Source organism: Enoplosus armatus, chromosome 1 (genome assembly GCF_043641665.1).
Source record: "Enoplosus armatus isolate fEnoArm2 chromosome 1, fEnoArm2.hap1, whole genome shotgun sequence".
Classification (NCBI taxonomy): Eukaryota; Metazoa; Chordata; class Actinopteri; order Centrarchiformes; family Enoplosidae; genus Enoplosus; species Enoplosus armatus.
This window is the reverse complement of record NC_092180.1, coordinates 18,162,560-18,189,968: the sequence shown is the minus strand read 5'-3', so window position 1 is coordinate 18,189,968 and position 27,409 is coordinate 18,162,560. Positions and strand designations below refer to the sequence as shown.

Sequence of the window (27,409 nt, the reverse complement as noted above, 5' to 3'; positions counted from 1 at the left end):
GACACACCATGAAGATTCAGTGAGCACTTGTGGTCAAAAGATGAAAGGTGTATAAATACTACTACAAATTAATTCATGTTCAGTCTCCAACCGCCAGCTCTATATACAAATAAGGCAAGCAAGTCCTGCTTCCAGATGACAGAAATAGTGTCCTAGCCTCAAGACTTTTTTTGGCAACAGTAGTGGTTGAATGACAGGACCTGCTTCATCAGTGGTTGTATAGAGGAGTCAAGAGTTGTTTTAATTGGTAGCAGAAAACAAACAATGCACAGGGGTATAAAAGTAAGAACAAAGTCAGTGTTGTAAGATGGTGGTTGTGTGATGTGACTAATTTCATGTCATATTATAAAACCAGAAGCAAAATGGCTGTACAGGTTTCTGTGTTTATCCCTGAGACCGTGTGAGGCACAATGCAGCTAAAAGCACATATCTAAATGAGCTCTTATTTCCCACTCATGCGTTAGGACACTGCATGTTGACACAGCGATTAATAACACAGTGGACGCTGTGAACAAGAATAAAAAAAGAACACTTGAATATGAAACTCTCAATAATAATTCCTTCTTCCCAAAAACAAAAACAAAAAAATCAACACATTTTATCTCCACAGTGGACAGAGCATATAGTAAACCTGCGGTTCAAAGTCAGGCTCCCACAATGGCTACAGCATCAGATGGAGTTGGCTGGAGTCCGTTTGCTGCTTTTTGTTCTTCGTCTCCCTCAGTCGATCTCTGGCATACACTTAAACCATTTGGCCACGCGGCCCTGCCTCTTGGCTTCTCTTTCATGTGCATTCGGGCCCAGTAGTCCGTCTGTGTAGTGACCGTACTCACTGATGGCGTCTTCAACACGAGTGATGTACAGCCAGCTGACTATCACACCAAAGAACTAGAGAGAGAGAGAGAGAGAGAGAGAGAGTCCCTCCCACGTTAGACGCAAAGAAGAGATGCAATGAGAAGATGCGAGGAGAGAGGTATCGAGGACACACGTTCTTAGAGAAATGAGATGTCTTTTCCTGTGAACTGTCACCTGAAGTGATGTCAGTTTCTGATAACGATGGCACAGATGGATCAGCTGTCAGTCTGCAGGTGTTAACAGCTCTGTATACCTTGGAGTTAGCATTTGCACAGATAATGTGATGTACTGTCAAATAATATTAAAGAAGCACTGTCACTACTGCCAGCGCAGTGGTGTAGTGATAGATGGTCTCTTGTATCTTCAATCAAGCCTCCTCTGGGCAGAAAGAAGGGAAATTGAAACGTCCGACCTTCATGATGGTGGAGCAGATTGATTTCTGAGTCATGCAAGAAGCACGGAGTCATGAAATAAGGCAAATGAGAAGCACCTCATGTATGGATTGGATGACTGACTGACAGCTTCTGCTCTCCTTTCCTAAACTCACAGCAACAGTGAAGTCAAAATGCTTAATTAAGTCTAGCACAATCTCCATTCATACATTCACAGCTGTGTATGTGTACGTGTGTGTATTTTACTTCATCATACCAGTTAAAATGAGATGTAAGAGGGCAGAAAGGAAAAGTAGCTTCCGTATCGGTCATGCCCACATCCTCTAATGGATCTGGTGGAAAAAGCTGGACATGAAGGGAAAGTGGTAGATATAGTGTAAATGCTTAATGTGCATATATGTGGGTGTATAAGTGTCACAGTAACTTCTAGATAATGTTTTTTTAAGGCTAGAAAAATACCAAAGTCAGGCAATTTCAAACATCTTGTACCAAAAAACGGATGTATTAAAAATGCAGCCGGTTTGATGTAAATGTACAGCAAACCAAAATGAAATGGAAATGGAGCACGGAAACATTTTGTGAAAACTGCACTGCTTATTTTATCACTGCTGATGCAGTGGGGTTGTCAGATGTACCTGAGGGGAAGCAATTTACATATTCTGCCACTTAGTCATCTGATTTGCTGAAATTATTTATTTCAATGAGCTTCTGATATTCACAGACATACTGAACCTAAAGCTGTGAGAGTTTTGGCAAATATTTTTTTAAGTACAAAACTTGTTCTGTGAAAGTAACAGGTACAAACGACACGACCTCTACCCTTTGAGTACATGCTATAATACCAGTCAGAATTACATTACACATGCTGTGCAATGAGATCAACACAGACTGTGTTGTGGGGACATAAATCTGCTTACACTGTCACATTGTTGGGACTCGCCTCCCTTTAAAGGACAGAATGCAATGAAATCAGTTGCGGTTAATAAAACATGAAATGGACTTCATTCTTAATCTCCTTCATAAACCTGACTGTTTCTTCAGCTAAGGGCAGTGTACGTTAACGTAACTGTACAGACAGAGATCTTTGACTCTGAACAACAAATTCTGCTTCTCATAGGGCTCTACGCTGCAGTTGTTTTTCATCAGACGATATGTTCGTAACTTAGGTTTGAGCCAATCATCAACAGACTTAAACATAAGGAACAATTTGCACTGAGCATCATCAATATTATGCTGTCTTAAGGGATAGTTTGTGACAAGTGTAAGGGAAAGTTTTATCTCATATAAATATATGTGTGTGTGTGTGTGTGTGTGTGTGTGTACCTGAGGCAGTAGGATCCCTAATAGCAGTCCAGCCATAATCTTATAGTTGTCCATCAGCCAGATGAAGAAAGCATCTGTGCAGCCTCTGATATGGATGACTGTGATCAAGTCCAAACGCTGCGAGACACAAATCGCTTGTTATAACCAGTCAGTGGTTACAGTCAAGGAATCGGTTATTAAGTTACTTTACTAGTTTAGTGGATTATCTAAGACCAGCAGCACATCAGATACGGAGGACAGATGCACTGGCGGTTACGTATCAAGTTATTTGAGATGTTTTCTTTTCACATACATTTTTAAATTTTACAATTCGTCACACTGAATTCTGACTAAATTGTTTTACATTTCAAAATGAACATTGAAAACAACTGAACAACTGAAAATGAAAATGATCAAGTCCCAGCAACATCCTGGACCCGTGAGGCCTGACCTCTACTCAGTGGTCAAACTGGAGGCAGACTTTAAAAAACTAAAAAAACAAAACAAAACAAAAAAAAGACTCAGAAATTACAAAAATGACAAAAAGTGCATTATACCCCACTTCCAGACATATAAAAGCTTTATGTCATTTATTGTTTTTATTTTGCTTAAATTCATGACTGAAAGTCTGACTGACATGTCTTTATTTGTGAATTGTACTTTGGAGGATTTGCAGAAGTAACGGTGAGTACCACACAGTGCACATGTCAGCGAGTCACCATAGTCACTGTGTTGAATACACAGAACAACTGTCTGAAATTGTCACTTTAAATCATTATGTTTTGGCTGTCAAAGCAGGCAAAAACTGACATATGTTAAACTGACAACGAGGGAGAGGAGCTGTACTTAATTGTTTATTGTTCAAATACACATTAAGTCATGTGAGTGAGTCTTTGAGGTCTTACCTCTTTGCCCAACACCATGTATCCACACAAAGTGTTGGCCACTTCATTAGACTGGAGGGGAGAGACGCAGAGAGAGAGATCAGGACAGAAGGCTGTAAACAACTTTCAGCATCAAGAAGAAGACAAACTAGAGACAAAGTGCAAAGGAAACACACACATAAATATTACAAATGCCACACACACACACACACACACACACACACACACACACACACACACACACACACACACACCACAAAACTGCTGAATCACCAGAGAAACTGTTCGTGTGTGTGTGTAAAAAAAAAAACTATTCAGTGTGTATGCAAGCATGTACCTTATGACTTTGAACTTGTGGTTTTCCATATTCAAATATTAAAATGTATTCATATATTTAAATAAGATAAACTGCCAATCTCTTGTGGTCCTCTGGCACAGGAAGAAAAGGAGGGGAGGAGTGATCACCCTTATTAAGTCATTGTACAACTTTTATTGGCTTTAATTTTTTGTTTGAGATTTTAATGTTCTAATTTAATTTACTCTCATTTAACTGAAGAAGACAATACATCATTAAAATAATGAAAATCAGGAATCAGGGACTTCATTCACTTCAAAACAAGTGAATTGCTACCTCATGCTTATATGAACACAAAGATTATAAAGCAGAAAACTGGACTCTTTAACTTAAGTTTTTACCAATCGTCAGAGCTGATAATGTGAACCTAAATATGGACATTATATGTTATCTAAATATGGAGGAAATTATATGAGACACACAATTGACAGATAAGAAAGACATCACTTTTATCTATCTTACATTTGCACCAATGGACAACATTTAGAAGAAGCATTTTTTTCTAAGTCAATTATATAATTTGTTATATATTATAATGTATTCCCATAGATTTTCAACGATGGTATGTGCTGTCTCTGACTTTTATTGGCACCTTATTACTGAATATAATTATATGGAGAGATGATAAACCATAGTGGCAGTGGCTCCAACAAAAGCTGAGCATTTAGTTCATTCAAAACATTTCTTGACAAAAACATGATACTAAGTACAGGGAATAACAACACACCATATTCTACAATAACTTTATACTGAAAGGACTAAGGGAAAACATTATGTTGACTGCCTTTACACAGTTTAACAATGGTTCATCAATAGAGCCACTACTGCAAGAAACCCAAAATTAAAGACAAGATTTTATACGCGAACAGTAGAATGGAAAACAAATTAGCTGAACATATGAATGAATTAGTGTAATTGAACTTCATATTGAGACCACAGGGTAAAGGTGCGATGGTTTCATGAGTCCAGCTACTATATGAGGCAGAGTTGGCCTGTTCATCAAACTGAATAAAAAGTTTTTGTTTGTTCTCTCTTTCCTTGCAAACTCTGGGGAGTGTAGGTGTATAAATTAAAAGGGAGCACGTGTGCTGTTTTGCGTGGGAGAAAATTGCCTTCGAGTGTGTCTGGCATGGCAAAGGCTTAATTACCATAATAAGGACGATGAGATACATTTTAAAACGCAACTCCATGCTATTACAGGTATTACTATAATGGCATACAAACTGGCTTCACAGATCTATTATATATAAATAGAGGGAGGAATGATGAAATGTTGACTTTATCTATGTACTTAAGGTAATGTTACAGATGCTAGTGACTAACACTGATATTCAAGACTAGTCAACACACATATATAACCATGAGGTGCTTTTCTGCTCTGGGTACTGGCAGCTGTAGTTAGCAGAGATTGAAACAGCATCTGTTCAGTTAGCAGGTGCTTTCCTAACCAAAGGAAATTCTGATGATGGCAGCATTTGACTTATGTGAAAACTGCATGTTACACTTCAAAAGAGTACTGCATTGATTGACTTCTATGACATTGTCGGACTTGTGATGGACAGTTAAAAAGGGATCAAAATTGATGCGGCAGTCTTCTTCAATCCAAACATTCTTCTTCCTTGTCAAAACGTGGCACCTTTAATGTATTTTGTAATGTAATTTAATGTAAAGTTAAATGCATAATATATGTATATATAAATATATACATATATATATATTTTGTGGCTGTGTCTTTGACCAAAATATGTTGTATACAGAAAAATATCTGACATTAACAAACAGACATAATGACTGCAATACATCTTTTTAGGAGAATGATTTCAACAGAATTTCATAAAATTTGCAACAAGCTAGAATGCAATGCAATAAAAAATATGGCGCTTACAGTGACATTATGATGTTGGCAGCAGCAATAACACTGGTTGGGTTATAATACTTGAATCCAACAAGTAATATTACAACAGTCATATTTGCTGCTATAATGGGGTAGTAGCAGATACAACAGGAAATCCAACAGACAGCCAGTACAAGCTTTACTATATAACAGTATGATAGTGAGGTTATAGTTGTGATAATAGTAACAGTAATGGTCATAGTGATACATACCTTGGTAGTAATGCAGCAGGTATAAGGGACCCCGCATGCCAACGGACCAGGTGCAGAGCAGTTGTGGTACATGTTGACCTGCCAGTCTTTATACTCTTGACCTCCGCAACACGTAAACTGCCAGAGATGAGAGAGACGGCAGAGTAGAGACAAATGCAGAAATTGGGAAGTAGAAGGAAAGACAAGAAGAGAGATTAGAGAGAGAGAGAGAGATGGAGGAGGATATGTAAGGTGAATAGAAAAGAGAAAAGAGAGGAGGGAGGCAGGGATAATGGAGAGGGGAGAGATAAAAAGTAAGTAAACAACTTGATAAACATTTTTCTGGCATAATGCCAGTAACATTGTGGGATGAAATGAGCCATAATTGACGATAATTTACATGTAATTATGACTGTTTGATGTGTGTGTGTCTCTCTCTCTAACTTAGCAAAAATCAGTACAGGTGGTGGTAAGGCTGGGCGATATGGTTGAAGTCAATATTATGATAATAGAATAAAATAATGCAATATACAATATTTTGATGACTTTTCTTCCTGATGATATCAATATATGAATGATTCAGAGTTTTTAATCACTAGTTTAAGTCTTTTATTGCCAAGCCCTTTGTGGTGGACATAATATCATGAGCACCTGGAACCAGAAGCCTGCAATGAACCCTTCCTTTGCAAAATGTTCAGTTTCTGAGTCTGTAGGTTGTTTGTCTACATTATCTACAGGGGTAAAATAACAACACAAAAACCCAGATTACATACATACTGTTCAAGACCTTTGCAATCCAAGGAAGCTGAAGCTCCCACACGTTAGACATATAAACATTAAAATCAAGAATCATGAAAAGCCTCTGCTGCCTATCCCACACACTCAGCCAGCGTTTGAAAGTGTTTCTTCTTGAATCAATAACACTTGCAGCCCAAAACAAACAAATTGATACCTGCCAACCTCCTGTTTTTGGTTCACAGGCACAAAATAGTGTGACACCATCAAATTAACTTTTATTGCCCTCTATTTCATCCATTATTGGAAAAACCCTGGAGAAAATAGAATATCATTACTTCACATGGAAACTAAGCGATAAGCTATCTAAAGGAAGTTAATTATTATTGGTTTTGGCTCAGAGCTTTTTTTGAGTCACATTGACTAAATGCAAACAACGTCATTGTTAGTTTTGATTGAGTGTTCCTGTGTCACATGGTTTGAAGGCTATTTAGACGACCACCCTGCTGGGCAACTGCAACAATGTCATATTTCATTTAATATCCATCAAGATATAAACTAAAAATGACTGAAAGCAAACAATGTAAATAACAACACAACATTTTAAGTTATTTAAGAACAAGTTAACTCTGGATGTTTCTCATGGTGGGCATAGCAGCAAAAGCACAGGTGTAACAAATACTACATGTTATTAATGTTGTTAGTTACACCTGTGTTGTGTTTGTATGTGAAAAGTCTATTAATATGATCGATATGACCACTATCTGAGACCAAGTGCTTTTCAATATTTGAATAAAAATGCTTTAATGCCTCAACGGACAGCACTCAAAATGAATTAAACCAACCCTGTCAGTGATTTAATTTATACTTTCAGTGGGGTAGATTACAGCTGCCTCGGAGAGGGAACGCTCACGGAAAAGCCACACCATTAGCTCTGCTTCATAGTCGTTTACTGCGACAATAATAGAAATATTCTATTGGCAGGGAGCGAGTAAGTCAGAAAGACAGTGAGAGAGAGAAAGAGAGCAAATGTGACAAAGGGTCAGACACCAAGAGAGGACGAGACAAGAGATAAAGAGAGCAGATGAATAAATTAATAAATATGAAGCTGCTCTTTGCACGGCAGTGTGATCAGTATGCTGACATGATGCCAGTGTGCCAGGAAGTTACTTCCTCTTCTTGTTGGCGTGACTCCACAGGGCCCTGTTTTTTCAAGCACTGGGTCAGGACCCAAACAAGGGTCACAGAGAGGCAAAGCAATTATGATGTGATTAATGTCCGCAACTGTTACGGTATGAGTCCAAAAACATTACAACTTCACACCGAGGAAGCAGTTTAGTAGGTGCAGCTGTACAGTATAATGCAACCCAGCAGTCCTGCAGTAAATCCTATCTTTGGGAGGATTGATGTCGACCTGAATGACCAATCTCTTAAAACACCCGTTAACTCCGACAACATCCTCCCAGACTAATACAGTCTCCTTGTCACTTTCAGACTGATGACTGGATTACACATTAATGAGTTTACACTAAAATACAACACAAATCAAATGAATGTGACTGATGTTACATGTTTTTTCCTTCACTTTTATATCTCTGTCTCACAATCAAATACTGTTTCTGTTCAATCCAAATCCAAAGTCTGGCTCTGCTGCTGTCACAGGTGAACCTTTCTTTATCATTTTATATTATTTTTCCTGTGGTTTCCAATTGTCGTTTTCACTGTTGGCAGGACAACCATTCTTCAGAGGTCAATTACTAGGAGACAGTCCTCATAGTACAACTGCCTCACTGACTAATGACCGGCTATTTGCTGGCTGACTGGCCGACTGAGTGACTAACTGGCCAGCTGACTGCTCAAGACAGAAGTCAGTCAATCATGTGACCCCCCTCTTCAGTATTACATGGCAGCCACGCTGTGACAGTTTAAATAAATCTTTTTCAAAACAGTTTTGGTAAACTTCTGAAATTGTTTATAATGGTAATAAAATCTGGAGGACCGAAGACATGAACCTTTGGGAATGTTGCATAATTACATCACAATAGAAAGCCAGATATGACAGGAAGGGATATTTGACCCTTCATTTACTGTCCCAGTATTACCAGTTCAGACACTTTCACTTTCTTCATTTTGGATAATTACAGAGCAATTTAATCAGTTTAATAAGCCATTATCCTCTGATGGAATCTGTGCCATTTGGTGTGGTACGCCTACGTGAAGATTTCCCTTTTGAATTCTAACAAGAGAGATGTAGGTACATATATAAAGATGGAGGACAGTATGACAGTCAGTAATACTGTGTCTCCCTTTGCTGACACACGATGGAGCCAATCGCTGATCATCAAGGTATTTATTAATCAAATTACCTGCAGTTTTGACCACCACTGACATGATTCCATCTAAATTAACAGTAATGACGACAAAGCTGGGGGGGGTTGATGTCGACCAGTTATGGGGTTCAACCCCATAATCAGGAATTAACCGCTGATGAAGTCTCCACCAAACTGTCATCTTCCTTTTTTCAGTAAACAAAGCTTTACATGCTCAAACCTGTCTGCTGTGAAAGGTATTAACTTTGCTGCAGCTGCTTCAACTTTCAAATGGGTCTAAATCAGCTCAGTACTGATGGACTTGTATGAAATTTGACATTCACATTTAATAAGGTTTGTGTTGAATATATGAACCCTCGTGAGCTGTGAGCTATTACCTGTTTATCATGTCATATCGTGAGTATTAACTGGTTTATTTTGGATCTGCTCTGATCATATATAGAAATATGTTCCTGTCGTCTGTAGTGGCCTCCCTGTGATGATTTAAACAACATTATGGAGATCTTTAATTACACAAACTGGGGTTGTATTTTCCGGGGCAGTACTTACAAACCATTATCCATCATCCTGTCAAATGTCATGTCTCTACCATGTGCTATCCCACAACAATTAGAGTGACATCAGAGGAGGAAGCAAAGGGATAATAAACAGCAGAACACAACAGTGCTGTCACTGCAACATCAGTTGATCAATTGAAGATGGAAACTATGCAGGTACTTGCCGGATCTGGTTATAAATATCTTTAAAGAGCAGGCTGTTGCATTTCATAGTACAGAGTGTGTTTTCAACGTCAGAGACCACAAAATGTCAACATTTTGCAAAGGATGGATTCACTTCAAAAGGTTTCTCTAATAGTCAAGAGTGCAAGAGCCACAACCAGCACTTATGCTGCTGTTGTAAGTGGTGCTGATACATTAAAAAAGAGCCATTTGGTGGACACAGGACGATGTTCCTCTCGGCAGAAAATATGTGCAGCGTACACAGACTTTCTATCTAATCCTCTAATCCTGCAGACATTCCTACCCACGGTTTAATCAATTTAATTCATCTTCTGTCCCTCTCCCACCTATTCCCTTTATGTTTCCCCGGACAGGAGCTGTGTCTCACAGTTTCCTGCTTTATTCCTCAGAGGAAACACATTTGATGATTCGGGGGAAAGTATAGTTTTGGTTGAATATACTGATGTTTGTGCATATCTACAGTGTCTTGCAGATATAAATAAAGATAACACATATAAACAAACTATATTTACCAGCACATGTAAAACTCAAATAGGCAAGTATCTGTACTGCTAGAGAAGGACTTGACTCCTGAGACTGGCTCGTACTGATAATCTAAAAAAACCAAAAAGGTACCAGCAAACGGCAGCAGGAGGATTGTGTTTTCTCAGTGCAGCTTCAGTGAGTTGTTGTGCTTTGACTGCGTAGTCTCTGGTAGTGTAGCAATGCCTGAATTAATATTCAAAAAAATGTTCAAGAAAATGTTGTACTTAGTGTAATAAAAAGATATACTTAAATATAACCCCTTTTTATGTACTTTTTCATACTTATGCTTATCAAAACAGTGCACTTTTAATAAGTATACTAAAATACATCTCAAGTTAAATGCTAATTTAATTATATTCTCAATTTGTATGTTGTAAAATACATATAATGCTCTAATTAAGAATGTACTTTTAAAAAGTAGTACTTACAGTGAATCAAACTTTACTTTAGTACAAGCATTATTACACTTGTGGAAAACACTCAATATATTACAAAATAGTGCACTTTTAACACTATAAGTATGCTAATGTACATCTTGAGTTATATTGCCACTAAAAGTAGATTTACATACTATTGATCACTTTGTTAAATAAAAAGGTTCTTTTAATGTGGTTACAAAAAATATACTGCAAGTATAATCACATATTGGGAAAATATACTCGATCAAACATTTAACACACTGTACATGTTAGCAGTATACTTTTGTTATGTGGAAAAATATACTTTTTTACTTGGGTACAGGTCTGTTTGGTCACAAGACGTCTTCAGAAGGTTTTTAGACACCTACAGTTACAGTCTACTGTAGGTGGTTTCAACACATGCTTGTCCACAGATTTGATGAATACCACAAATAATAATTTGATGTTTAACGGCAACACAGTAAGGTACAGATCAATGCTGTCCAACAATTTCTTTGGATGTAAACACAGATAAGGTAGAAATGTCACGCTGTTATCAAGAGAAAAGGGCAGCAACGGAGGTTCTATAGTGATACAACCTGATCAAACTATCTATCGCACCACGTGAATGATGGACTGTTCCCACCGATGTTAAGCCGGCCTCCTATCTGATGGATGGACACACTTTGTAGACCACACTGATCAATCAGGTGTAATAGGTGAAGCCAGGTGCCAATAACAGACTAGCAGAGTGATAGATTTGTTCTTCTGAGAGGGCAACATTGACCAGTTTTAAATAACTTTATTAACACCACACTTACATTCTGTTCATTTTGTTGATGAACTGTGTCAGTTTTCCCTCTACTGTTACATACATCTGGTTACATTGTTCCACCAATTCCTGTTTAATACTCATGGTTCCTCTATGACTCAGATTACTTAAGTGGCCACAAAGGCACATATCACTTACATTTCACTCATTATGTATTTATATATTACGATTGCACAGATTATATTGCTTTATATGCAGATTGAAGTTTGTTGTTTGACAGATCTAAAGGCTCTCATCTCCGTCCCAACTACATTGTTTACGTCTGTCTTTCTTTTTTTAAACGGTGTATTGATGATAAGATCTGCTTACATACCTTCCCTTCTCAAGCGTTGTGTGATCTCTAACCTTCCTTTGCTTAGCACAACACTTGACAAAGTAAAAAGCACTTAACAATTTGGCTCTTCAGGACATTTCTGACCTGCTCACTGACTACAATCCCATCAGACCTCTCAGGTCATCATGCAGGATGAGATTGTTCTAATTTGTAGTTGTTGCACACCTAATTAAATTTAGGGCAACGCAATTCAACAACTGGAACAAAAAGCTTACAGGTGAGCTTTGACAATGTGGGTTTAGTGCACTTCACTTGTTCTTTTTGGTGGTGGGTTGGGGATTGTTATATAAAGATAGAGACTAGACACACTTTAACACGTATAATAATTAACAATAACTGGTCAGATGATACGACTTCACACTTAAAAGAAAAACACTAAGTATTGGACATTATCTCAACACATACACAAAGTACATGCAGTGACACACACATGCAGTCACAATCCCACACACTACCAAGAAGAGAGTGTGCCACCATTGACTCATTTATCCAACACAAACACATGACCATGGCTCATTCAGGCCACTGTCCTCACAAACACAGATAAATCCACAAAACCCATTTACGTGTGGAAACAGCCTCAATCCCCGCTAATGTTTTCTGATTGTTTTTCATCCAAGTCCTCCAGGAGAACACCAATCTCTCCTTTAGCCTGACACTTGAGCCAACCGGCATCTTTACACCATCACAGGAAAAATATACTGTAGAAGAAGCTTCACGCCACTGCTGCCAAATGGCTTATTGCCATTACTGAAGCAATGTTTGTTGTTAACAGAGCAAGCAGTTCAGAGAGCGAGAAAGTTAAGATATAATCACATCACAGGATAAAAAAATCTGCTGCCAAAGCAAGCTGGCCTTCTTTTGTTTGGAGCGATAATAAATAGGAACTGCTTTTGAAGGTAATAAACTACTACAAGTTTGTCACATCTATGGAAAACGTCAACTGGGTGGCATGCAAAATAAATATGGCAAAGTAATTCATTTTTACCTAAACTCGGAACTGCAGAAGCATAATTTTAAGAGTCTCTTGATCAACTACAACTTTCATGAACTGCAATACACTTTTTGGCAACTTGGGGGTAGCGGAAACAAGGTGTGAACATGTCACTGTCTTATTATCACCTTTATCTGATCAATGTCCAATATTCACTATACTTTCACCTCTGTTTTGGTCCTGAGGAAAATATCTGGCTCTTTAGCTGCTAAATGCTCCACTATGTTCATCAGCTGGTCTCTAACTGTGTCTCTCTGATATTTGGTACAGAGCAGATAGTGTACAGTGGGCTTTCTAGAGCTTTTTCTCTGTAAAATGACACTTTGAGAGCGGTGAGAGTGAACCAAAACAGTAAAGTTGTGGGCCGGGCAGCTAAACAATGAGCTGAAACTCTCCATAAAGCTGCAGATTCAGGTGATAATGCTCTGTAGGTTCATCACTATGAACAATCCCTTAAACATTGTCACATTGTTTACATATTTGACACATACATGAAATAATGATTCTAGGTGCTTTAAGAAAGTGTCAGTGTCAGTGTGGTCTGATCAGATCTGATTGATGGTGTCCTGGAAACAACAACCTCACGACGATCGTCACATTTAGATTTTAATTTTGCTAAATCCTACAGAAATCTTTCATGTGAAATAACCAGAACTGTTAAAGTAGTGTGTTAATGTGGGACCCCATTGCTCATAGTAAGAAACTGATATGAATGGTAGAACTGGACCACCTTGGCACGCTGGACATCAGGGGAACGGTCGGCCTGTTGTGTCTGCCAGTCTACAAATGTGTGAAAGTTCAGGTGTTTGGATTCAGATATTTAAAAGCTGACCAGTTCCACAGTGAAGGGATTTGAACCGAGGCAGGTGATTCAAACCTCCATTTCCTAAACCACCAAATTACCTCCCACACAACCAGCCAAGTAACTACTTTTATGCCTTCAAGCATCCAAAATATCAATCAATCGAGCCACAATCCTGCTCCACTGGTGCTGGTCAATCTGCACATTCCTTAATAGCACATGGCATGTAGACAGATCTTTTCTCTTCTGTTAATCAGTGGAGTTTGTTGGAGCTGATTCTTAATTTCAATGTGCGATCAGTCGGCTGCCCCCAGACAGTGCATCCCCCCACGTGCTTGATAGAAGTTGGTAATGAGCTCTGCAGCTTCAGGCTGTGTATGGCAGCAGGTGCACAGTGATGGCTCTGCATCAGTTCTCTGATTATTGCGGACACAACTTGCTGTGATCATCCAAGTTCACTGGTGGTGTCGATTTACCCCAACAATTGACTCGGTCTTGTAATGCTGAACAGGTTTTCATTGTGTGTACTGCATTGCATTATAACACATTTGAAAAGCTAATACAGATTTTTCAACCTGTCATTTGTTAACAGGAAATGACAGAAAACAAGGAGTGATGTAACCTCACCTTCTTCTGCACAAAGTCCATGATGTTTTTGAAGTCCAAGTCATCGTAGTAGTTCACTATGCCTCTTCGGATGTTCTTGTTCAGTAAGTCCACCGTCTGTGAGAGGGAGAACATAAAACAAAAGATACGTTTGTGTGTGTTAATGGGATGGAGGAGGCCATGTTACCACGATCGACTTTATTTTCCATGACACAGCTGATCTACAGTCGATGTGTCAGTCAGGCAGCTCTGGAGAGGAAAAGGTCTGATTAGACAAGGTGACTGATGCACTGAACTGGAATATCAAAATATGACAGTTTGACAGCTCACATCTGTCCGCCACAATCTGGTGCGGCGGGGTCACATTAGGTTAATGTATCAGACTGAGAACAAATATTTGCAACTTGGAGCTCCACTAAGTACATTCATGGAGAGCTTTTCATTCAATGGTTTAATTTAGGGAACTAATCATTTATTCCACTAATTTCACTTCACTCCACTCTTTGTTTGTGATACATTACACTTCATTAGAGATGAGGGCACCAAAGCATTGGGCTTTTTACCACATTCAGGCCTGTCGGAGCTCCTTCATTTCTCTCTTTTAACCACCAATAATAATGAATTGAAAGTGCTCCCCTCTTGAGAGTCACAGATATTAAAAAGGGACTGAACCTTTTATTTCATTTATTTTCTTCCTCTCCTGAACGTATCAGATCTTCACAGTGAATCTATAGGGGCAAGGCGGCCATGTTTAAACCACATTACAATGAGCAGGTTCATAGACGTGGAGTTAGTCTACTGAAGTTTCCCTTTGAGACAAAAGACAATGACCATTATTAAAGTACTCCATAAAGCTCACGTGGCATTATTATCTTAAACATGGTGTTCATGGAAATAAGATCGCAAAAAGAAAAATCCATCTTTATAATAATATACTTATAGTTCTTAATCTTATTAAAATGAACACATTTCCTCGTGCACTGCTTTGTCTTTTTTAATCTCAATGTAAATGAGACGACAGAATAATAAAGATATGACATATTAGAAGCTGGGTTTTTATTGTATTCTAATTAAAACTGCCATTAACACACTGAAACGTACAATCATAATGTTGATCATTTAGCTTCTCTTTTGACAGACAGGCATAAACATTAAAATGCATCCCACAGTATTATTGAAAGAGTTATTCCAAGACAGATTTATTATTATGTTTAATGTATCAGTCTTGTAAATTAGATGAAAGAGGCGAAAACAGACTGATACTCAAGCTTTTTGTCTCAGAGCCACATTAAGATTTTCATGACTGAAAACTGATGTAATGAACATCTCAGTGAACATCATCACACCAGTTGTCATAAATCATAGTCGCATGACAATGTTAGGAGTAATACTCCATCACTGTCTATTACATAAACACCTCTCAAGGTGTAAAGTAAGACCACATTCATGCTATGAAAAATGTTGATTTAGATATTTTCATCTGACAAAAATAATATGAAGCACTCTAATGCCTCATGTGTTGTTGGTTGTAACATGATCTTCATGTAAATGAGATGAAGATAAAAGCGTTTAAAATGTATATCTACAAATGACTTTCATAAAAACAACACTGCACTACCTCCAGATACAGCAGGCTCATATCGGATAAAAAGTTTAGCAACAGCCATGATGAAGTGTCCAGTAGCTCTCTTACTTGTTTATATGCAAATTTAAAGCAGTTTCATGCAGTTATGTGTGTTAGAGGGTCACGACAAGAGACAATGATACTAAATACTCAAGGGGGTCAGCATGTTGTATTTGTCATGTGCTTACTGTCAACCTTTATATTTACAGCATCTGATAATAAACATGTAGTCCTGTAAAATTGTAGTACTGTAAAAAAGTATATGACAGTAAATTGGAGTCCTTAACACTAATGTTTTCTTAGTAGTAAAAGTTAAATTATTGTGGGTGAGAATGTCTTCATGTTCAAGTTATGTTGCCTAATCAGGATTCACTGGCAGGTGGTCTGGACTCCTGGTCCGGTTACTGCGTTAAATGTGTCAGTAATTTCTGACAATAAAAACTTCTAATCAACTGATAACTTCCAGTCTTTGCATGTCAGGTAATCATTTAGCATCTCGAGGTCCCGTTGAAGTCTTTCCTTCCTTTCTTTCTTTTATTTCCACTAAGTATAGTTCATGACCGCGACCTGTTTTGGAGGAAGCTGCTTGTTTAGTCACAGCTGCATAAAATCACCCTGTGTTAAGTTTGGTCAGGAACATTATTGGATTTTACGGCAGTGAGGGAAATGAGATCAGAAAGATAGGAAGCGAGACAAAAGGAGAAACAAAGGAGAGAGATATTGAGACAGAGAGAAGAAGGATACAGAAACACAAAGACAGGTCAAGGAAGCAGAACATTTCATCAGCACACTGAAATCATACAAATGACTACAATCTACTCTTTGATCAGATCAGCTCTGATTATACACTCCCTGTGCATCTCAGGTTTCAAAGTGGTGTCTGTGAAGTCACCATTTAATGAAAGATACTGAATCATGGTTTAGTTCATGATTGTCTAAAATAAGCCAAATGGTGTCAGTTTGAAAAACATCAATTTTCTGGAGCTATTTCTGTAAATGTAATGGAATGTAGTTGGTCATGGTTCATTCATTCATTCATTCTTGGATAGTGTGCTTTGTATCATTTCTTGGTGATAAACAGTTTGTCAGTATCAGTTTACTGCCGTATAAAGCTTCCCCCACTACAGGAGGTAACACGTGTTTCTATCTGTCAGCTTACTGATCAACACCTCGGACGGCTCACCTGGTTGCGGAACACCAGCGCCAAGATTCCTCCCAGCAGCTCCAGGATCAGACACACAGTCAGGGTGTACATAAACTGTGACCAAGCAGACAATAGAGAGGAAGAGCCATTATACACATACACATTATGAACTTCAAATTTTAATACTTATCTTCATATTGTTTTTTTTCTTTTGGAGTTAAAGTTCAATTTATAAACTTAAAATTAAATCAGGGTTTTCACCACTGCCTTAAATCTCTTAACAAATTGGATGCACAACACGTCTTTGCATAGAGGCACAGTTATGGACATAATAGGACAGCGGCTAGTGAACAACTCAGGCACCAATGTCTGCATTCTACTTTTCTAAATATAATGTATATATAAGACTACTTCGCAGGCATGTCACATTTTCAAACATTCCTCATCCTGAGATCTGCTTCGTTTTGAGGTCATACAAGGTTGCTTGACAACAACAGCAGGCCTTTAGTCCGGCATTTGTAGTGCTGTCTGTCTTCATTCATTATGCTCACATGCCTTGTGATAGCAAAAACTATTCTTACTTATACAAACAGGAGAGACAAATTCATATCATGGTGCAAAGCTTTACCTGTGTGCCATCTGCCGTTTATATCACCCACCTTTATTCAAAAGCCTCAGATTAAACACAAATCTTGTTCCTCATAATATGGTCACTGACATGATATGCAGGGGAAACCCGCTATCTTCAATCATTAATTTATTTTTTCATTATAGCTAGAAAACTGCTTATCTTATGTCAGCTACTGCTATTGGCAAACAAGACAACAAGATATTAACCAATTTAGTAAATTTGTGTTTGAAACAGTGAAATATAGGAATCTGTTAACTTCATACAGCTTTCAAATCCTTGCTTTACATGCCATTAATACTAACTCATTCTGAGACACACACTTTTAGTACCCTGTTATACTGCAAATACAGGCTTATCTTTGGACCTTTCATTTTTTTCACAGGTTTTATAGTGTTTTAAAAGTGATTCACAAATCGAGGTAAATATCCACACACTTGTTCATCACTAATGCTGTTTTATAAATAAGAAAATAAACACAGTGAAAGCATGCATCGTTCTTGTGTCATTATAGAAAACAACAAATAGAACTTTTACAGACTCATCCTAAGCATCCTAGCAGCCACTTTGTTGTTTAAAAAACCACTTGGTTCTCAGCACACCACTCACCACTTTAAGTAGGGTTAGATTGTCCCTCAGCGAACCCAAGACTCCAATGAATGATACAATAAACATGACGATGCCCAGAAGGATCAGGATCACAGCCGGGGCCAAAAACACTCCCTCCAGTGTCTTGTAGCGTTGTCGCTCCACCTCAGCGTAGATGCCAATGGCCAGGATAAAACCTCCTATCAACTGGAAACACAATGAGAAGCAGTTGGGATGAGTTAGTCATCAGCTTGAACACAATGGGAAGCAGGTAGGTGTCTGAAGTCATATAATTTCAGTAACTTTAAATATGACTAAAAGAAAAAAGCATTCAGTGGACCAAAGCCTCGTAATTAGATGTTACTTTCATAGCCAGCACTCAAGTTGTGCATGGAGGAAGCATTGGAAGAGGAAAGTCATGGTTTTCAACAAATATCGAAGACAATAAAGGTGTACAAAGGTAATCAGATGAACTGTACACTGGGGTTTGACTTTTATTAAATCTGAATCCAGTATCGAATCTTCTTATTCAATCTTTATAATTTTCTATTTTCCTTTTCTATTTCCTAATCTAATAAGCGGACCTAAACAAAACATCTACTCATTGGCAGAAGTACTTCCCTGTATACTAAATACTGGACATATTGTGAGCAATATATATCATGAACATGCTGAACACACGTTTATCTTGTTGCCTTGCTGGCATGCGATTATCTAAGTGTTCATGTGAACAATCCTGTATAGATGACAATATGGTGTTACTCACTGGCAGTTGTGGTAGTTTTACTATTAATTTCATTGTTGAAAGTTCAATAAAATCAACATAAAGATGAAAGATGAGCCACTTCTTAGTTATGCTGCTATAGGCTTAGAGTGCCGGGAGACTTCCCATGATGCACTGAGCTCCTCTCGCCTCCTCTCCATTTCTGTCTGTACAGGTTCTTATCCCATTGCATGTTACTAACTCGACATCTCTCTTCCGTAGTTGTGTGCTTTCGCGTCTCTCTCCTGAAATGAGCCTCTAGCATGGCTGTCGACTCTTAATTTTTGGTGGACCAAATCTAACTATCAAAACCTGAGCTCCCTAAACTTTGGCCTGTCTGTAAGAATCTGTAGAGCCTCGAGAGTACGAAACTTCTGCTGCTGAAACCAAACAGCCTCATTAAAGTCCTATTATAATCTGCATTTTCACCAGACTGAAGTGGACTGCAGTAACAGATAATTCAGTGTTGTTATTATAATTGACAGCTTTCTTTAATTAAGTTCTCTGAAGCACTTAAGTTTTGGATAAGATGAATCTACTGGGAACAATCAGTATTGGCTGGAGTGCGTGCATGTGCACACACAGACACGAACACATCCCTCTACCACTGTCTTTGTGATTATTTCTCTTCATATTGAGGCCACAGTATCACAGGGACAAAATAAATATTTTGTTGGTTCCGAAACTTAACGGGGTGTGTGGCTGAAAGTTTACGTACACCATGAGAACAGGATGGAACACCATGAACTATCATTAAAACACTACACCAGTCTTCAAAAATCACTTCAGCAATAAAAAAAAGTAAAAACTATAGTCTTTCTCAACAAAGCTAGAAAGAACAATTTAACGCTTCTGAGAAAAGGTCAACAAAAAAGGTTAATTAAAAAGGACTAATTATATTTATAACACAACTTAGATGAATATTTTGAAAACTGATATTTTTCACAACTAAAATACAGTACAGTAAATCAGCTCTATGATGATGGTGGCATGACCTTTCTGGTGCTCAAATAGCAGTGTACACCAATCAACTGCCTAATTTGGTTTCATGCAGGTACTATATAGCTGCTAATGGATGCTAATTGCAGGCTCTCTTCTCAAACATATGTGAACAGGTCAGCCACAAGCGACTGAACATTGAGGTTCTCATTTGGTGGTCTGTTGTAATAAGCCTGGGCTGCATGGGGAGATATTCAGCCTTACCGAGCAGCTAAATACCGCCACCTACTAACTGAACAATACATCACATTGAGGCTCATTTACATAGAAATTAAAGTTTTTAATTTGATCCATGCTCAAAAGGTCAATTTAATGAGGCTATGATAAACCTTTTCATTTAAGGTCCACCGTCTGGCAAATCAAATGATAGTTTCACAGCGACCCTAACACGGAGCTCACTGCACAACGACAGAGGAACAACTGACTTAGACAGGAGCTTGATTCTTCAATCAGAATCCAGTCCAGTTGTTTGTGCCTTCCTTAACCCATCTGCTCATCTTCAGTGTGACATTAACATACAAAGTTGCGTCTGCGATCGGCATTAAATTAACATCTGGAAGCAGCTAATTATGCAAGCAGCGAGGGCGACTGTCAGCGCCAACCAGGGTCATAATGAGAGTGAAGAGTGAAGAAAAGCTTAAAGGGTCAGTTCACCCAAATTACCAAGAAAAAAATATATTATCTAGCCATGCAGATAGTCGGTGTTTGAAATACCTGTCTATGATATTTCTGCTGCCAACCTAAAACAATAGAGGTGAACTGAATTGAATTTGTGGTTTAATGTTCTGGTCACTCAGGATAATCCAAACACCTTGCTGTGAACAGATTTTATTAATATTACTTTTTACTAAATAAAAAGTGGCTAGTTGGATGATCTTTGTTGACTCATTTTGATAGTCAGTCCATCCATCAGCAGCACAACAGGTAACAGTCCGTTCCTACAATGAGCTCCAGGAAAATCTAAAATTACACTTACTAGAATAGCACATGAGCAAATGTAGGCCTGTAACGTGATCAGGCGGCTGAGGCAGTAACTGGCCAAACACCAATGACCCACTTATAGTAACTTTCATTATCTTTTATCCTTTATGTATCCGGGGAGGCTCAAGTGAGTCTGCTCACATGCAACATCTGCCTTACAACATCTGCCTTACATATACAATCACACATCTGCACATTCACCTGAAGGCTGCTAAACAATTTCATGAGGAAAGAATAAGACAGCAAACTGAAAAGCACCCATGGAGTTGTTTACTAAGCCGCTCCACAAGAAGAGTGGGGATCGCTTCCAGCACTGACACAGGATTGCAATGCTAATCAGTCTTGCCAGCTTGGGTGTCATTTTTGTGTTAAAACAGTTTCTAAATGCAAACCGTATTATAAAAAAGACAAATGTCAAATTGCACTAATAAACCCCCCCCCAAAAAGATGGTAAACAAGGCTGTTCTGCACAAGGGGAACAAACTGTGCAACAAGAAATGAACAACTTCCTTGCGTGTAGTACAGCGCAGCACACACAAACTCTACCTCCTCATGAGAGGCCAGAGACTGCCTACTACTTTGAATTTGTATGTGTGAACGCATTGCAAAAGTCTACAGCCATGCTATCAGCTCTGTGGCCATGTGCTTAGACGTAACTGTTCATTAAGCTTAACGTTAACAAAGACAAAGCAAACATGTTGATAACATGTTCTGTCCCGCATCTTTGTTCTAATTAGCACTAAACACAAAGAACTGTGCTTCATGATCTCAGCTATTACTGTGGTGAGTAAAATGACTGGAACTATAAAAATGACACCCAGGTTGTAATAAAACATTTTCCTTTATCCTGAGCCAGCCAAATTTACAAGACACAGCTATTACATCCGTTTAAACACATTTCAAATAGTTTTAAACAGTAAAATACAATTTACGTATTTATTTAATTTGTCTTCACACTTGTAGCAGTGTCCACTCCACACCAGCAGTAAGTCAACAGATAACTATTAAAAAGGTGGAGTCAGCCGTTTTAATTCAAATTTTCACTGAAGCAAAGATAACTTTCAAGAAAACACACACACACACACACACACACACACACACACACACACACAGAGCTTAGCTGTGGAAGACTTTTATAGCAGAGCATGTTTCAACTGCAAACACCTCATTCTTTGACACGTTGGTTGCTAATTGCTGCCTGCCTCCCAACGAACCGTCTTTAGCCTTTCCAAATTAAGACAGACAACATTTCAGAGAAGAGGAGGAAGGAAGGAAAGAAGACTACATTAACAGTCATCTGTGAGCTCTGAGGGTCCAAACACTGTTTATAATCCACCATGATGTCTTTTCCTTACAAGTCCCTGCATGCTGTCTGTTATGGTATCTCGCCGCTGGCTGGTCGCCCGCCCCCCCAGAGCTCACTTCCATCAGCCAAGAGAAGAAGAGGACACTTGAGAGCAACAGCCAGAGCAACTCTAAATTTCTTTGTAAGGATGATCATGAGTGATTACCTTTACAAAGGGTCCTGTTGGTTTGCGAATCACTCTGGTTTGTGTAAAAAAATCTTAACTAAAATAGCAGAGATAATATAATAACACAGGGAGTGCTCTGTTTATCAGCGTGCACTTAGTTGCAGATGACTTAGTGACAATATCAGGGCATTACGCCAAGGTTAAGTTGTTTTATGTAACCTATAACACTCTGTTAAACAACTTCATAGTTCTATTAGTGTGCTTGACTAACTGCTGTGGGGGCACACAGAGCAGCGTTGAAACTCAAATGAAGCTCTGAAACCAGGCTGCAAGCTCCAGACATCGGACAACAGTGCACTGCAAGTGACTTTGTCCTTAACGCTGTCAGTGGTGAACATGGTTATACCTGCTAAACATCAACATGTAAGCATCGTCATTGTTAACATGTTAGCATTCCTTCTTTCACATCTAACCAACTAATTCATAAATTTGTTCATCAAACATCAAAAAGGACACACAGGAAGGAAGGAGTAGTACATTTCACATTTGCAATGTTGAAATTGTAATTTTCTGAATGGGCGGTGGAGCTTGGACTTTAGACTACTCTGAAGCCAATTCAATCATATGATTTTCACATGAAGCAAATGGGGGCATGTTTATTTGATAGACATATAATGCCAGTAAAGGTTTCTGGAATGAAGAGGACTGAATCTGTAATGATTCCCTCACACAACAACATTGTGTCAGTCAGTAAAGCACATACTGAAGTCCCAAATTACAGTGCAATTACAACTGCGTTCAAAGGTCAAAGACCAATATTAAACAGGGAAGTCCCAGTGTGTTTTATTGTGTATCTTCAACCTTCAATGGGTAAATAAAAGTTAAGAAAAGCAGATGCCCTCATACAGCATACTGAAGTGAAACCAACCCACAGGAACATTAAGTTCAGAGCTGGGAACACAGTTGCCATGTTTATCTTCAAAATGCAGAAACTCCAGTTGCTCCTACATTAACTTGGTTTCAAAAATTCAACTGACAGAAGTAAACAATTTATGACAAATTACAGATGGTAATCATAACTGCTGACAAAATCCCTTTACACACCTCCAATCACGTCAAGCCAATCAAAATAATAGCTTCACATTTAAATATGACTGATTACAACATTTAATACATTACTTTCCAACTCTGCTCTGCCCATCACATGCACTGTTTGCATTATATCACTACAAACATTTGCATAACAATTTCTCTCAGAATGACTTTCAAAGACGACCTTTGGAATGATCATCTTACAAATACTTTTTCACGCTTTGCTTTAGTTTTGGTTTTAGTCTTTGTCAACTGTAACCTTGGTCAGACAGTATAAAGCTCTGAAGTCATTGTCCTTGTAGGACTTGAATCCCTTCCCACTGTAAGCAGGAAATAACTCCTGTACACTGTTCCTCAAACATATGCTATTTTGACATATAATGATTATATATCTGCTGATCTCCAGCACACGGGCAGGACATCCTGTCCTGCGGGACACTGAATCAGTGTGAAGAACAAGTCAAGTCTGAAAGCAACACAGTAAGAGCCAATAATACTCTTAAAGCTTCTTTTTGAGGTAGTTTAAAACCAGGGTAGTTTTTACCAGGGAACTTGGCCAATACTGCTCCACAATGCTGCCAATAAAGCTGCCTGTTGTGTCTGGATTTGTTTAACTACAAGAAATGTTACTGATTACAACATGCAGTCAACTAAAAATGAGGTTAAATTACACCCAAACACCTGTTTCATGAAACATTACGGCAGGGAATGTTAATAAAACACTTTAATGTCGAGTGTGTGAACGTTTAGGCTACCGTCTATGATTCTTGGAGGACGTGACAATATGACCTGAACTCTTTTTTGTCGACTGCATCACGCGGAGATAAACCACATTCTTCAGAGACAGTGTGAGGATGTCTCTTTAATGACTTTTATGACTGAATCAACAAGCTGTAGAAGCAAAGCAAATATAACTCGCTAATCTGTTTCACCTCCCGTATCAAGGCAGCATTCATTCTCCATAATAAACCCCTTACTGACTCCTCGGCTCCTCTCTGCCTCACCATCTCGCCTCTCTCTCTCTCCATGAATAAATGTTTCAGAAATGTCTCACAGAGGGAAAAAAAAGTAGTGATTTTCTTTGTACAGCAAGTGTTGTCAATCAGCCATCTGTCTGCACAAATATACAATCTGTCATGTTGTCTGTGAGAGGGAGCAGCTGCAGGGTTTGTCGCGCAAAACCTTTATTCTTTAACCAACATGTAATGTAAGCCATCAGAGTGTCTTGTTTCCGTTATATCAAAGTTATTTCAAGACATTTGTTGAAACAAATGTCATCTCCAGGAATAAAATTACATGACATTAAGTTACGGCCTTTAAAAAAACGAACAAAATTACAATCATTTAGGCATTTCATCCTTGTTTCTGACAAATCACAGCATCTTAGAACGTACTTAAGCACTAAACCACATAAACTGGTCAAAGATTTAGACAATTCTCCCTTGCAGCTGAAGATGTGTGACTATTAGGCTGCTTCATTTGGAGTCATGTTTCTGTTCATCTGGTAATTGTAAGTGTAACATTCAGTCTCTTTTAGCTCTGTTTTTGGTCTCCACCAACTCCTGAGGGAAATATCTGGCTCTTTAGCTGCTAAATGCTCCACTATGTTCTGGTCTCTAACAGTGTCTGTCAGGTGTTTGGTGCTGAGCAGGTAGTGTACAGTAGGCTTTTTAGAGATTTTTCACTGAAAACAGCTGCCTGCTGAGAACGACACCATGAGAGCAGTGAGAGTGAACCAAAACAGTAAAATTGCAATGAGCTGAAACTCTCTATAAATCTCCATAAAGCAGATTCAGGTGATAGTTCTCTGTAGGTTCATCATTATGAGCAACCCCTTCACTTTGTTTTCACATTGTCATTTGATACATTGATATTATAAAAATATAGATTATTCCAATATGTTTTTGTATTTCTGTCAAACCGAATGCCAGTTTCCCCTGGGAGTTTCGATTTTATGAATTTTGTAGGACATTAGAAAGATGCTGCAAAATGATCTACATGTGGGGCCTTTGATGGTCCCTGGCCCCTGGACATCTGCTGGACACAGCTGTCCCTGTGAGTGATCCAGACATGTAGTGGAAGCCCTGAGCTGCCAATCAGCAGATCCCTTCATCTGTAACCTTATTGTGTACGTTGTGATATATCTCTATAAGCAGCGTGCCAAATATGTTTCAAATTTGTTTGCTTTATAAAAAAAAATAACTTTAGAGAAGATCAGCACGCTGGTGACACAATGATAAAATGCAAGAAGGCTGAGGCTTACACTATTCACTACACTCCAGTCATGGTCTGAGATGACCAGAAATGTCTTTGAAAGCTTAAGATCTGTACAGTACAATTACTGGATCAACTCTTTACAGAAAACATGTTGCTGATCGGTCATGTGGTGGTGGCCCAGACATGACTCATGTTGTGGAGCAATCCGACCACAGCAGGACACAACAGATGGACACGTACAAGCAGCTTGTGGAATTGAAATAAAAAGAAAAGGCTGAATATGCTGTTCCTCTTTCTTTTTTCTCTTTATCTGCTCTCTCGTTGTGTTTACCCAGCACGGATCAGGCAGGTAAGAGTAGGGCAAAGGTGCTCAGGGGAGGGTGTGGCCACAGTCGCAGACACACGGTGATCAAAGTTACAGCCTGCAGAATAACATTTCTCCACAGGTAGCTACAACACCTGTCTCTTCAAACCCGTATACCACAAACCTGAACGCTGCAAACGGTGATACAACTTCATAACTCATATACTTTTTCCAATGGAGCTGAACAGCATACACAGCCCCAGTTGAAACACACACACACACACACACTAACACGCCCTGTCTATTCCGTCAAACTCAAACACAGCGCACGCTCCTCTTTAAAATCATGACGTTACTTACCCACCAGACGATGGCATAGGCGAACAGGATGAATTTGAGGAAAATGTAGGAGCACCTGTGACAGTATCGGATATCATTGTTGCTGGACATCGTGTCTGACTGAGGACAGCTGACTCCTGCGCCTCTCTGCGCTGTTGACAATACACTTCCGCGTTGTGATCGTCACCACACCTGGGAGCGCACGTTGACGTGATGGACGGATCGATGGATGGATGGATGGATGGATGGGAGGTCCATGGACTGAAACAAACTGGGAATAGGAGCGAAGATTGATGAGTTTGGTAACATACACATCTTAATGCCGCAAACCCGCTCTGTTCAAGACAGGTTTGGCCAAGAAGACAAGCATAAAAATAGTGCTACAACAACATATGATACTGCCCCCCCCCCCTATGGCCAGTAATCTCCACACTGCCTACATGAATTAGCCACCATGTACAATATTAATCTGTGGTTTCAGGATTTTTGTCAGTCGGCAAAATAATAATACCAAGCTTTACAAAAAGGCTGCTGTATATCTTGTACACAGATACAAAGTGGTGATAAAACGTTACACAGATACATTTGTTTTTACAAATACATGAGCCTCAGATAAACATGGTGAAGTGTTTAATGGCAGAAACATGGACGTTTTCTTTGGTCTAATACAGCAACTAAGTAGTGCATTAAGGATTACACAGGAACTCAAAACATGTAACTCTGCCCCCTAGTGGCACAGAGACCTTACAGAGTCGGACTATGACGTGTTGGAGCCTGTGAAATAGCACCACTGACTTTACTACTACTGCTTTTATTTAGGGCCTCAATGCAGTGCCTCTGTTAAAGCCTCATATAGTGTCAAACAGGGCAGGCTTATTGTGGTAAAAAAGTAGCTCTTAGTGAAATTGAATTGAATTGTTTCCTGCTTTCATAGTTTAATATGATTCATTCCTTTCAGAGGGTTTTGGGAGACTTCATCGACGTGGCACTTGTTGATCAACTGAACAAAAAGAACTCACCCAACTCACTTACCCAGTGCATTTGTAATGAATGTGGGATTTCCCAGCATTTCTCTTAAAAAAAATACAT

At 38.8% G+C, this 27,409-nt stretch overlaps 1 protein-coding gene across 1 annotated transcript; it reads right to left on the bottom strand.

Annotated features, from left to right (window-relative positions):
• Window positions 1-215: 215 nt before the first annotated feature.
• Window positions 216-26,467, bottom strand: tspan15 (tetraspanin 15). Its single transcript, XM_070908012.1, has 8 exons — window positions 26,342-26,467; window positions 18,175-18,360; window positions 16,977-17,051; window positions 14,191-14,286; window positions 5,895-6,011; window positions 3,455-3,505; window positions 2,571-2,687; window positions 216-888 (listed from the first exon to the last, which is right to left on the bottom strand). Exons 1-8 carry the CDS (start codon window positions 26,429-26,431, stop codon window positions 721-723), a joined length of 900 nt encoding a protein of 299 aa, XP_070764113.1. The 5' UTR covers window positions 26,432-26,467; the 3' UTR covers window positions 216-720.
• Window positions 26,468-27,409: the final 942 nt, after the last annotated feature.

Bases quoted from the DNA above. Each gene is read 5' to 3' on its own strand.
- tspan15 (XM_070908012.1), bottom strand. From the start codon at position 26,431: ATGTCCAGCAACAATGATATCCGATACTGTCACAGGTGCTCCTACATT. The intron at 3,506-5,894 runs GTATGTATCACT...TCTCCCCTCCAG, and splicing joins CCTGCTGCATTACTACCAAG to TCTAATGAAGTGGCCAACAC. The intron at 2,688-3,454 runs GTAAGACCTCAA...TGTGTCTCGCAG, and splicing joins ACATGGTGTTGGGCAAAGAG to CGTTTGGACTTGATCACAGT.